We start from the raw sequence: 13,211 nt of genomic DNA on the forward strand, positions 1-13,211 counted from the left end.
TCCTGCAGTGTGATTTTCATTTGAAAAGGTTCTCCAAAACACACTACTTCTTCATGCATACTTCCTCTAATCCATGTAGTGTACAGCATCAGATTTAATAGTGTGACAACACAGAAATCCATAAGTACAATTAAAGACTTGAACAATATGTTATTCTATGGAATAGCATGAATAACTGCTACTCTTTAGCTGCTTGAGATGGTCATCATTGAATGGATATGTTGCTAAAGCAGCTTGTGAAAAAGCGAAATACAGTGGAGCGACATTAAGTCGCGGACCAGTAAACCGCAAAATCGCATAAGCCGCTATAGCAAGTTTTGTGAGCGAGGATTACCGCGGCTCACCGCTAATTTAAGAACGTGTAAAAACGCAGCTTACGAATTTAATCCTGGCTTTATAACTTCAAGGGGATATTTAAAAAGTATTTGCTTTAATTTGGGAAATAAATAAAATATATTACAATAGAAATCGACCGTTAATCTACCTTATCCGCTCTCTTTGTCAGTTTTATGGAGGCCGCCATTGTTACCGAATCACACCTCTCCATACATGAAAGTTAATCCGCGGTAAATCCGTGAAAAAAGTGATCAATAATTAAAGTATTATTTTTAATTCGATAATCCGATATTTTTATGGAATTGTATAAATATTGGCCACAAACACAATAGAAATCACTTCAGTTTCTGAATTAATAGTGAGCATATCATATTGACAAATTCCTACCCCATGAGTACCAAACGTAAACATGCATCGTATGACGTTGCATTAAGCTTGATGGTGTGACAAGCATCATGTGTATTGCAAGAGTAATACTTTAACTTAGTATTACTGATACTGCAGGACCACCATCAAGATACACAACAGGTAACTCAATCGTGGTTCTGCCTCATCCACCTTATTCCCCAGACCTTTCCCCTCCATATTTTCATTTTTCAAACGTTATATCTTCTATTATGCGGCTAACTAATGTGGGAATAGCAACAAATGAAACTTTTTTCTTCACTCCACCTATCCGTCATGGTGGACTGCAGCTGGCACGTTCCAAACTTTGGCCAAAAGCTGAATGTCATAGAAAGAATACGAAACGGCGAAACTCGCGCTAAAGTTTGAAGAGAGTTAGACATACCTGAGTATATATTGCGTGGGTGGATTAAAGATGAGAATAAATTAAGAGCATTTCTTGATGAGGGTGGTTTGAAACGCAAGAGAGCGAGAACAGCACAAGATCCTGAATTAGACAAGGCAACGTTCAATGCATTTTGTGAAGCCAGAAACAATGGAATTTTCATATCTGGACCAGTTATTCAAGCACAAGCAGAGAAACTAAAACTAAAAAGTGTTAAAACGGCTCTTGTCAATTGTATCTGAATAGTCTATACATTAATATTATAATGATCACGCAATGGCCCGGATGAGGCTCCTCGGCGGAGCTGTTGGCGACTTCGCCTTTCAGTCACAAAGGTTTAAGCAGGTTGACTCCCCAAATATCGCGGCTTAACTGCGCTCCACTGTATTGTGTTTTTCCAGTTTAAGATCCTACTTGATTATGTTAGTCCTTGGGCATGTGAATGACGTAGGTCACTGATTTTTGTTTTCGAAAATTCATACCTGTCAGAAGACATGGCACTTTGCTTTCCGTAACTTGGAGACAACTTGTAGGTTGTCTTTCTCAATGTTCTGGATTCCTAAGTTGATCCATTTTCCTTTGTTTTTTCAATACCATTATGTTCAAGAGATTTTTCTGTCGTGGAAGATCTAAATCTTTGGTCTGGACACATCTTTATGATCAGAGTATATGGTTATTTTGTGTCAGAAAGAGCTAATAAATACTTTTTCCCAATTTTCAATAGCATTGCGTTATCTGTGAAATATCAAAATGTTGTTCCAATATATATTGCTCCACCAAGACTATATTTTCCATGGTTGCACATAACTTACTGATATGCATATTAATTGTTTTATTATATAATGCTCAACTGCTTGAATAATTACATTGAATGAGAAACAAATCAACAACAGTCTTCAAACTGTGAAATTAGGGAGACTAAGTAAAATAAAAACAGTTATCCTGTCCTTAGATAGCTCATAATCATTGAATAATAAATACCATTTCATCTATCAACCTATGTTGCTGTTACAATGATATTAAAATACAACTTTTATAACTAAATTTGTAGTTTTATGGTTATTAATCACCTTATTTATAATACCATGAAATATAGTTTTTTATTAATGTGAAGGTTATACTAATAATAACTTCCTAACTAAATAAATATACTTTTCATACAATCTTTATTATAGGATTAAGAATGCATTGTTTCATCAGTTATAATAGATAAACTTGGTATTCTAAAAATTATTTAATCTCGAAGTCTTAAGTTCAAGGGAGGCCAAGCTCAATGTACACTTTGATCAACGTCTGTTATTTGGTTATTAGTAGTTTTGGAGAGTTTCCCTACTCAACAGTAACCCTGAACACAGGTTAATCAGAGAGGGTAATCTGGAATACTACGTTTATTATATCTTCTATTATGCGGCTAACTAATGTGGGAATAGCAACAAATGAAACTTTTTTCTTCACTCCACCTATCCGTCATGGTGGACTGCAGCTGGCATCATTCATTATAACTTTTTGAATTCAGAGGAAACAATCGTAGCGGACAATTACTGTCAAGAATTGACCGAAATTCATCGAAAGTTGCGCAAGAAACAACCAGCTCTGGTCAGTCGAAGGGACCCTATTCTTCTTCATGACAATGCTCGTCCCCACGTGTCGAGGATAACGCTCCAAAAATTGAACGAATTGTAAATCGTGGTTCTGCCTCATCCACCTTATTCCCCAGACCTTTCCCCTCCATATTTTCATTTTTTAAGCACTTTGACAACTATTTGAACAACAAACGCTTTCAAAACCAGGCAGCTGCAGAAGAAGCTTTCAGGGAGTTCACTGACCATAGAAACTTATTCATACAGCACGAGCATAAGCAGCATCGTTACACGTTAGTAAACCTAATGTCTTGTGAGGATAGGCTAGGTTAGGAGATTTAAACTTGTGCATACAGTAAGCTAAGGATACAAAACGATCTTTATAATAAAAGTATGAAAATAAAAAAATATTAAACATTCTAATAATTAACGTTAATGAAAGTAATATCAAAGAAATGGTGTAGAGCAATATAAAGAAATGTCGAAACGCGTTTTACTGTTTGAGGAAGATTCGTTCCAAATAGCGGCGTTCCGGCTAAAACATTAGAAGTACACAGTGACTATGCGTTCATGGTTCAATACAGATCTGCATGAAAGAAATAATAGAAAACATCTCACTTGCATATTAAGTCTGCAGTGTTGATCACAGTTAAGCTTGGGCCAGGTGTGTTACGGCGTTTGATTCGTAATCTAAGGGTCGCGGGTTTTAATCCCCGTCGCACCAACCATGCTCGTCCTTTAAGCCGTGGGGGTATTATAATCTACAGTCAATCTCACTATTCACTGATAAAAAAGTAGTCTAAGAGTTGGTGGTGAGTGGTAATTACTGCTAAATTAGGGACGATTAGCGTAGTTTTGCGCGAAATTATTATTATTATTTTACATTTTGAATTTCTGAAAGAAAAGAAAAAGATATATTCGTAGGATTATTGAATTGACGATGTACCATATGGCAAGTAAGTATGATTGATAGCGCCCTGTGCATAAAGAATAGTTTGTTTTTGAATTTAGCGTAAAACTGTCTGTGTTAGTCGTCTCCAACTTAGGAATGTAGGACTAGAAGGAAAGCAGCTAGTCATTACCACCCCCCGTCAACTCTTAGGCTACTCTTTTACTAATGAATAGTGTGATTGACCATAATTTTATTACGCTCTACGGCTGAAAGGGCGAGCACATATGATATGAGGAGCATTTGAACCCTCGATCCTTAGATTACGAGTCAAGCGTCTTTACCACCTGTCTGTGCTGGGCCCGTAAAGTATGCAACGGCACCACATGTATGTTTTGATATATTTCATCTGGCGTATACTTATAAACAGATAAGCGAGAATACAAAATTATTGAAAGCCTAAAATATTTGAAATATCTGAAAAGAAACTACAAGGAAAACAAACACGAAATATAAACAATTCATTAACTTGTTAATATTATGCGCGCACATATTAATTGAAAAGAAGTTCAATAATCATCCGACAGAAAATCCTGAACTATCAAACACACTTAATAAGAAAAATGATTAATATATATATTTAATATTTAGGCTCACATCACGAATAAAATTTAGTCCATATTTCCATTTTGTCATCGAAGATCAAGTAGCAATTTAAAGTGATTATTAAACCTTATTACCACGTATTATTAAAACGTTTTTTTAAACATTATTTTGTCATAAAGTGGCGTTTTCATCAGCACCACACAACAATATAGTACGTTGAAGTTGAGCTAGTGTTAACAATTGTTAGGCCTATTGGTTTTCTAATATTTTATGTTAAATATAAATATAGTACGCGTATCAAAAATATAATTTACTTGTAAACATGGCTGCAAGTAGTACACCAGGAAGTGCAAGGAATCTTTTCATAGAGTCTAAAGCTCGACTTTCTGAAAGAATCCAAGTCAATGTTAACAGTGTTGGCTCTTTAGCACGACAAGTAACTAAAGGATCTAAAACAAGTGAAGTGAGAAATCTACTAATTTGATTAAGATATATTTCAAAATGTCTTTTTAATGAAACATCCAAGAATAATTTTTATTTTATTGCATGTAATAGCTGTTGTTACTAGGATTTTTAACAGTAATAGTAACAAATTACATAGCTGATGTCTGATACAGTTTTAAACAATATTAAATATACGGAAACATTAATTATTATCTTAAGGCAAAAAATAACAATATCAGCATAAAATGAAAACTTTTTAAATAATAATTTACAATTAAGACCAACAGTAGTACTAATATTTATCATGTGTTAAAGAAAACTTTTGCACTTTGTAGTGCTAATAGGTTTAGAGAACTTATAGTATATATTAAAGAATCAACCTAACTTTGGACTAGTAGTAATAGGCTTAGTGACAGTAGATAAATATTTCACTAGTTATTATAAACGATCTTTTGTTGGTGTGGTGTTGTGAATTATCTGCTGAAAGTACTTTAATTTTCAGTTCACATAACAATCACAATTTGCTTTGTCTTTTACATCTTTAAAAGTTGAATGCTTGTACACAGGTGGCATCATTGTAGACTTATGAAGTCATGTTATGAATGATATACAAAACTGTAATTAAAGTAAAATCCTCTTCCTTGTACAAAATAAAACAGTATGTGTGATAGTTAATACAGATATATATACTTCATGAAAATACACTGACTTATTCAGTTGTCTACACCCTAGTGCAAATTAATTGAAACAAGATGGAAAATTATGATTTTTTCAATTTTTTGCGTTTTATTTCTGAGAATCCAAAAATTACTCACAAATTAATACATGGTATGACTGCCTTTATTTTTCAGAAGATCATTAATCCGCTTTGGCATCGAGTCCACTAGTTCACTGCAATCTTTACTAATTTTTGGATCACAGTACCACACCTCAATTAGGCCTCAATTAGCTTATCTTTTGTAGTACTGTCTTTTCCTTGAAGTCTTTCTTTACAAATTGCCCAAAGATTTTCAATAGGATTTAAGTTTGGAGAGTTTCCAGGCCAATCCAGCACCTTTATTCCCATTGCAGTCATAAAACTCTTCACAAGTTTCGATGTGTGGTACAGAGCCAGATCTTGCTGACAAATGCCAGATCCATCTGGAAATCTCTTTTTCAATTCTGGAACGATTCTTCTCTGCAAAACCTCTATGTACTGTGGTCCTTGCATCATATCTTCTATGATATGTAAGCTTCCAATGCTGTAGTAGCTGAAAAAGCCCCAAAACGTCTTCTTCAAGGGATGTTTTACGAACTGATTGATGTGAGATTCTTGTAGTTTCTCACCTGGAAATCTGAGAACATGCAGACTTCTTTGACCCTGTACAAAGAAATGAATCTTGTCACTGAATAACACCTTCCTCCATTGTTGTTGCATCCAGTTCTTGTATTTCAGACCCCATTGATACATTTTTTTCTTCATTGAGTTGGTAAGAAGTTGTTTTTTGACTGGTCTCCTTGCCCTTCTAACACAATTTTGAATGACATAATATTCCTCAAAATTTCATCATATATCCCAAAAATAGATCGATTGTACTGCAAAACACAGCTAATGATGCCGTCTGTGTGAAAAAATGACTATTAAAGGAAATCAGTGGGTCCAGCGAGCCTACACAGGCCGTCATGCTGAAAATATTGTAAAATGGCCATTTGTTTCAATTATTTTGCACAAAGGTGTATCTTGAAATAGCTATACTCTCTCCTTAACTACATTTTGATTCAAAGTTGAAAGTTATCCACTAGTTATGTTCTAGCTTTGTAAGTACTAGAACACTTCACATTAAATCGTTCAAACTCTTTAGGCCTACTTAAATATCATTTGTGACCTATAGCTCCTGAAACAAGTTACAACATTAAAAATGTAGCTTACAATGCTTCCTTCTTCCTGGGTGGTGAAGTCTTTGAGAATAAAATATCCATTCACCAAGACAGTTGTGAAGACTGGCCATCACTCTTTGACTGATCTTGCTCCTGTGTCTAATTTTTTTATTTTCCATTTCTTGTCAGAAAACCTCAGGGACAAATGGCTTCCTTTTTTATTTAGAAGGGATTATAGGGGCTTGCTGCTGCAAAAAGAATGAGAGACAGAGAAAATTTCAACATGGGAAATGAGTTTAGAAGTAGTTATAAGGATAGGCTTAACTGTTACCATTGCAATATTAGAGGTATAATAAATACAACAGATGACTGCAGAACACTTGTAGGAATAGAAGAGTTTGACATAATGACAATAACTGAAACATGGTTAAATATATATGATTGTGATGACATAAGTTTCTGTAAAATACAGGTTACAGGTTATTTAATAGGGGTAAAATATTAAAGTTGGGGGAGGAGTGGCTTTATTTGTAAAATGTGAGATATGTTCTGTTGAAATTGAGGATATCAAATACAATAACATGGAGATCTGTGTAGGTTTCTGTTAGTGGATATAAAAGGAAAAGGTTTTTATTGGGTATTTGTTACAGATCATCAAATAAAACTAATGAAATTAATGAGAAACTTTACAGTGAGGTCAAGGTTTCAGGTGTTAATGAAGTCATAAATATGGATGATTTTAATTTTAGACATATGAATTGGAAAATGTTAGATTCAAACAATGAGAGAAAAAGGTTTTCTTTGCTAATTATTCAAGACACCTACTTGAAACATTGCTATTTTTGATTGATTATTAACTTCAAATATAGAAATGACCGATATGTCGGAAATTGGGGAACGTCTCGACACAAGTGTTCATTACTGTTTCAGGTTTGATGCTTTGCTACATATGAAGATAAATAATAATATTTTGCTTACAAGTTTGAAAAAAGTAAATTTGGAAGGAATGCTACAAGAATTATGAATTGGAGACACTAACCAGATGTGGAAAGTTTTTAAAGATAACCTTTTTAAATTAGGGGTAAACAAGTTCCTTACAGAAGGAAAAGTAAAAACCCAGGTTGGCTCGTAAAGAGTTTAAGAGATAAAATTAAAGAAAAGCATTATAAATTTAAGAACTTTAAATTGACTGGCGTGACAGGAGACTTAGAAAATTATAGAATATCAATAACTGATGAAACAATAAATTAAGACATTAGAAAGGATGTATGAGAAAAGTTTGACTGAAAATGTAAATATTAACAGTAAGAATTTATTTAAATACATTAAGGGTAAGTAGAATGTTAAAATGTGAGAAGGGTCCTTGAGGGATGATAAAAGAAGTGTGGTATCATGATTATAATATGGTTGGTTTATTAAATTTTGTTTTTTCTTCAGTTTTTTACTGTTGAAAATTTAAGAAGTATTCTATATCTTGAATAGTTGACAGGTGGAAAAACAGATCAAACAAGATGACTGCATTAACTCTGAGCTGGTTATGAAAAACTTGGGAAGTTTAAAAGAACAATAAGCCTCCTGGATTAAATAATATTTTTCAAAGGGTACTGAAGAAGGTTAAGGATTGGATGTGTAAGCCACTTGTTACTGGTTTTTGAAAGTCCTTGAATAGTGAGCAAGTACAAGAGGACTGGAAGTTATCTAATATAATTCCTCTTTTCAAAGAAGGTGATATAAATTGTTCAAGTAATTACAGACCCATTAATCCTACAACAGTTGTTAGAAAAGTTTTGGAAAATCTGATAAAAGATACTTTGCAAAGTCATTTAACAAAGTTTAGAATTTTATTGGATTGTCAGTGTGGTTTCACTAAGGGAAAATCTTTTGACATTCTTTAAACAGGTTGCTGCTTATGTAGATGAGAGAAAAGGTGTAAATTATTTGGTGTATCTGGATTTTGAGAAAGCATTTGAAAAGGTGCCACATAAAAGGCTTGTAAAAAATATCTTCAAAGGTGTATGGGACAAGTTAATAAATTGGATAGAAGAGTGGTTGGATGGAAGAAAACGGAGGTTTGTTAAAACTGGAGTTAAGTTAAAGTGGATTAATGTTGTAAGCGGTGTATTTCAGGGCTCAGTATTAGGACTTTTGCTCTTTTTGATTTACATCAATGACATAGATGAAGGAATATTCAATAAATTACTCAAATTTCCAGATTATATTAAGGTCTTTGGGTGTTGATAGCTGTGAGGAGGATGGTGCTGATTTACAAAAGGATTTAGATTATTTAGTGAGTTGGGTAAATAAATGGTAGATGAGTTTTAAGTACGATATGTATGATAATGCATGTGGGTTATGATAATTTGAATTATAAGTATAATTTGGATAGGAATAACCTTAACAGTGCCATGAAATAAAAGGATCTTTGTGTAATAGTTGTTCAGTTTCTAAAACCATCCAAACAGTGTGTTGTTGCGAGTGGTATGGAAAATAGGATTTTAGTTTGTATTTACAGAATTATTGAATACAAGTCTAAAGAGTTTATGATTTAATTGTATAGGTTACTGGTTAGGCTACATTTGGAATATTGTGCTGAGTCTTGGGCTCCTTTCATTAGGAAAGACCTTGAATTGTTGGAAATGTTTCAGAGAAGGGTTAGTAAAATGTGTCTAGGAGAAAGAATCTGTCATGGAGAGGTTGAAATCTATCAAATTTTCTCTTGACAAAGGAAGAGTATTAAGGATCTGATTGGGGTGTTTAAGATTGTAAATGGAATTGATAGTGCTGATGTATCAATATGTTTCATATTTAACAGTGAGAACAGTAGGAGTAGGGGACACAAGTATAAATTTTGGCAGGGTAAGAGTCGTCTTCTGCTGAGAGAGTTTCATTTTTCTAGTAGGGTAGTTGTTTTTCGTAATGGGTTGCCTTCGAATGTTGTGTAGGTAGTAAATTTTAGTGGGTTTAAAAGAAACCTTGATAGATATATGACTGATGAAGGCTGGATTTAATTTTTTATTTAATATTTATTTGTTGATGGTTTTAGTTTAGTTTAAAAGATGGGATAGCCAAGATAGACCAATTGGTCCCATGTTGTCCCAAAAGGTTAGGTTAATAAGAGTGTATAACAGTATTTCAACCATACTTTGTCCATTGTATCCACTGATTTTTTGTTTATAAAGGAATTAGGCTTATGAAAAACATACTATTTTCAACAAACAGATACCTGTAAGAAGGTATCGTAAACATAAGTTGATAATAAATTTCATTATTGTTAGTTGATCAGATAATTTCCAAGATGTGCTATGAATCTATCCTGTTACCATACGAACTTCCATGTCCTATAGGATATTTGTAATTTCTAGTCCAGCAGTTATACTCACCATTTGATTAATTGTGTGTTCTCAAAAAGGGAAAAAACAAAAAAACATTTGAGCAGGTGTAGTTGAAGTTATATTCCTGCTCAAAGTTTGGTGTTAAAAAAAACTGAAGTGTGCCAACAATAAAGTGATTCCTAATGGCATGAAGCAGTGCCAATTGGGCCATTGTTCCTAGCATGTATGATCTAGAACTTGTATTTCTTTTTTCAAATTAATATCTAATAATAATTTTGTAAGAAGCTAAATTAAGAGAATGAAACAAATAAATCAAATCTTAAAAAGTAAAGTGTAGAAAATAATTTATTCTTATAAGGAATTTTAAACAAAATACATAAATTACTGTAACAATTTGTCAGTGCACATCTATTGTAGCAGATTGTTACTATTCATGAGTGCACTGTAACAGTTCATCAGTGTACATATGTCTAACTAAAACATTTGTAATGTTTCACAACTTAATGTATAACCGGCATGAAATGGTAAGTTTGACTTCAAGTTATTACCACAAGCATAAAATAAAAAGCTAACCAGTCATGTTTTAACTTTTTTTATCTTATAACTTTATTTAAAAAATAGATGTAAACTCTTACATTAGTATAAAAGTGATAGATTTTGTTATAAAGTTGTGTTAAAAGTTAGAAGAGTAGCCACTGGTAAAAGTATTAACACATTTATTTTCATGTTTTAGATCCTGATGCACACTGCAAGAAACTTTGCTTTACAGGAATATGCCATGGATAACATGGAAGTAGTAAGCAGAATTTATTATTTTTCTATGTCAGGATGAGTGTAAGTGGAATATTTTAGTTAAATGTGGATCTTTTGGAAACCAGAAATGAATCTAGTAACCACTTAATGTGATTCTGTTTGATGAACAAATGAAAACAGTTGTATGATTCTAGAAAACACATAACTCTTTTTTAGTATCTATGTCTTTAGATTCTCTGTGAGTTCATTTTGTTAAAGTTTTCTTTCAAGCAGAGAAAAATCTGTAAAATCTGAAATGAAACTAATTAATGTTATTAACCACTAAACTCACTTATTTATGTTATTAACCACTAAATACAATTTTCTGTGTTATTAATCACTAAACTCAGTTCTCTGTTTTATTAACCACTAAACTCAGTTCTCTGTTTTATTAACCTCTAAACCCAGTTCTAACCTGACATAATATATATCCACACAAACCTGCACTGTAAGATGTGCATCTAACTTAATGTAGTTCCAAGCAAGTTATTTTGTTAGACATTCACCTAACCCGACATTATATGGATCCAAATAAACCTGTACTGTAAGGCATAAACCTAATCTAGATCCAAACAAATTTGTTCTCTAAGAAGTGCACTTAACCTGATGTAAACTAGATCCAAACAGATGTGTTCTATAAAATGTCCATCTAACCTGAACAAACCTAGATCCAAGCAGGTTTGTCCTATAAGAAGTGCACCTAACCTGACATAACCTTTATCCAAACAAACTTGAATAAGATGTATACCTAACCTGATCCAACTCAAGATCAAAACAATTTTGTTCTGTAACATGTGCATCTAACTTTGATCCAACAAACCTATAAGATGTGCACCTAACTAGATGCTCCCCCCAGTGGCACAGCGACATATCTGTAGGCATACTGTGAGAAACCAGGTCTTGATACCCGTGGTAGTCAGAGCACATATAGTGCTTTGTGCAGCTTTATGCTTAATGACAAACAACAATCTAACCTAACCTGACCTAGATCTAAACAAATGTGTTCTATAAGATGTGCACTTTTTTGTGTTCTTAAATGCATATTGTGCTAATATTTTAATATATATTAATATACTCACAATATGCTACATGATGCAGCTACTGTTTGGAGGTAACAGTAATATGATGTTGAATGTTTTACCAGTACCAATATAAGGTATTGGTTGGCACCCATCTGTTCTTATAATGTGTGACACACACAGTTATGTTGTAACAAAATGGCTTATATAGAAGACAAAACTAATTCTTCATACTTGTTTCTTGTAATCAAGCAGTTTCTAAAAATCTATCAAAACTTATTGAAACTGTTTTTTTTATATACGGGTTCAAATTCAACAATTTTGTGCAATTCTTAAGGGTAAGTGAAAACCAGAAATATAATAAAGACACGATGGTGTGTAAACACATACATGGCTTAGGCCTCATATTTTTAATAAAAGAAACCATAAATTCCAACCTTTTCTTTTTTTCCATTTTCTTTATTTGTCTCTTGAGTTCACAAGCAACCAATCAGAGGCATATAAAAATATAAATTCAGATCTATGTTTACGTTCAAGTCACTGTTCTTTTAATAACAAATTGTGATTACACAATACATGTGTATAGTTTACACACTATATGTTATTCCCCTGTATGGTTATTTTCATATTGTTTACTGTCTCTGCATGTTATTCTCCTGTATAGTTATTTCCATATCGTTCACTGTCTCTATATGCTATTCCCCTGTATGGTTATTTCCATATTGTTTACTGTCTCTATGTTATTCTCATATTGTTTACTCTCTCTGTATGTTATTCTCCTGTATGGTTATTTCCATATTGTTTACTGTCTCTATATGTTGTTCCCCTGTATGGTTATTTCCATATTGTTTACTATCTCTGTATGTTATTCTCCAGTATGGTTATTTTCAAATTGTTTACTGGCTCTATATGTTATTCTCCTGTATGGTTATTTCCATATTGTTTACTCTTTCTGTATGTTATTCTTTTGTATGGTTATTTTCAAATTGTTTACTGGCTCTATATGTTATTCTCCTGTATGGTTATTTCCATGTTGTTCACTGTCTCTGTATGTTATTCTCATATTGTTTACTCTCTCTGTATGTTATTCTCCTGTATAATTATTTTAAAATTGTTTACTGTCCCAAAATGTTATTCTTCTGTATGGTTATTTCCATATTGTTTACTGTTCCTGTATGTTTTTTCCATGTATGGTTATCTCCATATTGTTCACTGTCTCTGTATGTTATTCTCCTGTGTGGTTATTTTCATATTGTTCACTCTCTCTATGCTATTCTCCAGTATGGTTATTTTCAAATTGTTTACTGGCTCTATATGTTATTCTCCTGTATGGTTATTTCCATATTGTTTACTCTTTCTGTATGTTATTCTCCTGTATGGTTATTTTCAAATTGTTTACTGGCTCTATATGTTATTCTCCTGTATGGTTATTTCCATGTTGTTCACTGTCTCTGTATGTTATTCTCATATTGTTTACTCTCTCTGTATGTTATTCTCCTGTATAATTATTTTAAAATTGTTTACTGTCCCAAAATGTTATTCCTCTGTATGGTTATTTCCATATTG

General features: G+C 32.9%; 1 protein-coding gene across 1 annotated transcript in view; it reads left to right on the forward strand.

Moving 5' to 3' along the window:
* The first annotated feature begins 4,268 nt into the window (after positions 1–4,268).
* BORCS7 (BLOC-1 related complex subunit 7) overlaps positions 4,269–13,211 on the forward strand; it is a 29,786-nt gene continuing 20,843 nt past the window's right edge. The window contains exons 1-2 of the mRNA XM_076515878.1: positions 4,269–4,664; positions 10,568–10,630. Of these exons, the coding sequence (XP_076371993.1) occupies positions 4,524–4,664; positions 10,568–10,630 (204 nt within the window). The 5' untranslated portion in view covers positions 4,269–4,523. The remainder of the gene's footprint in view (positions 4,665–10,567; positions 10,631–13,211) is intronic.

The sequence above is a fragment of the Tachypleus tridentatus genome, chromosome 7 (genome assembly GCF_004210375.1).
Source record: "Tachypleus tridentatus isolate NWPU-2018 chromosome 7, ASM421037v1, whole genome shotgun sequence".
NCBI lineage: Eukaryota > Metazoa > Arthropoda > Merostomata > Xiphosura > Limulidae > Tachypleus > Tachypleus tridentatus.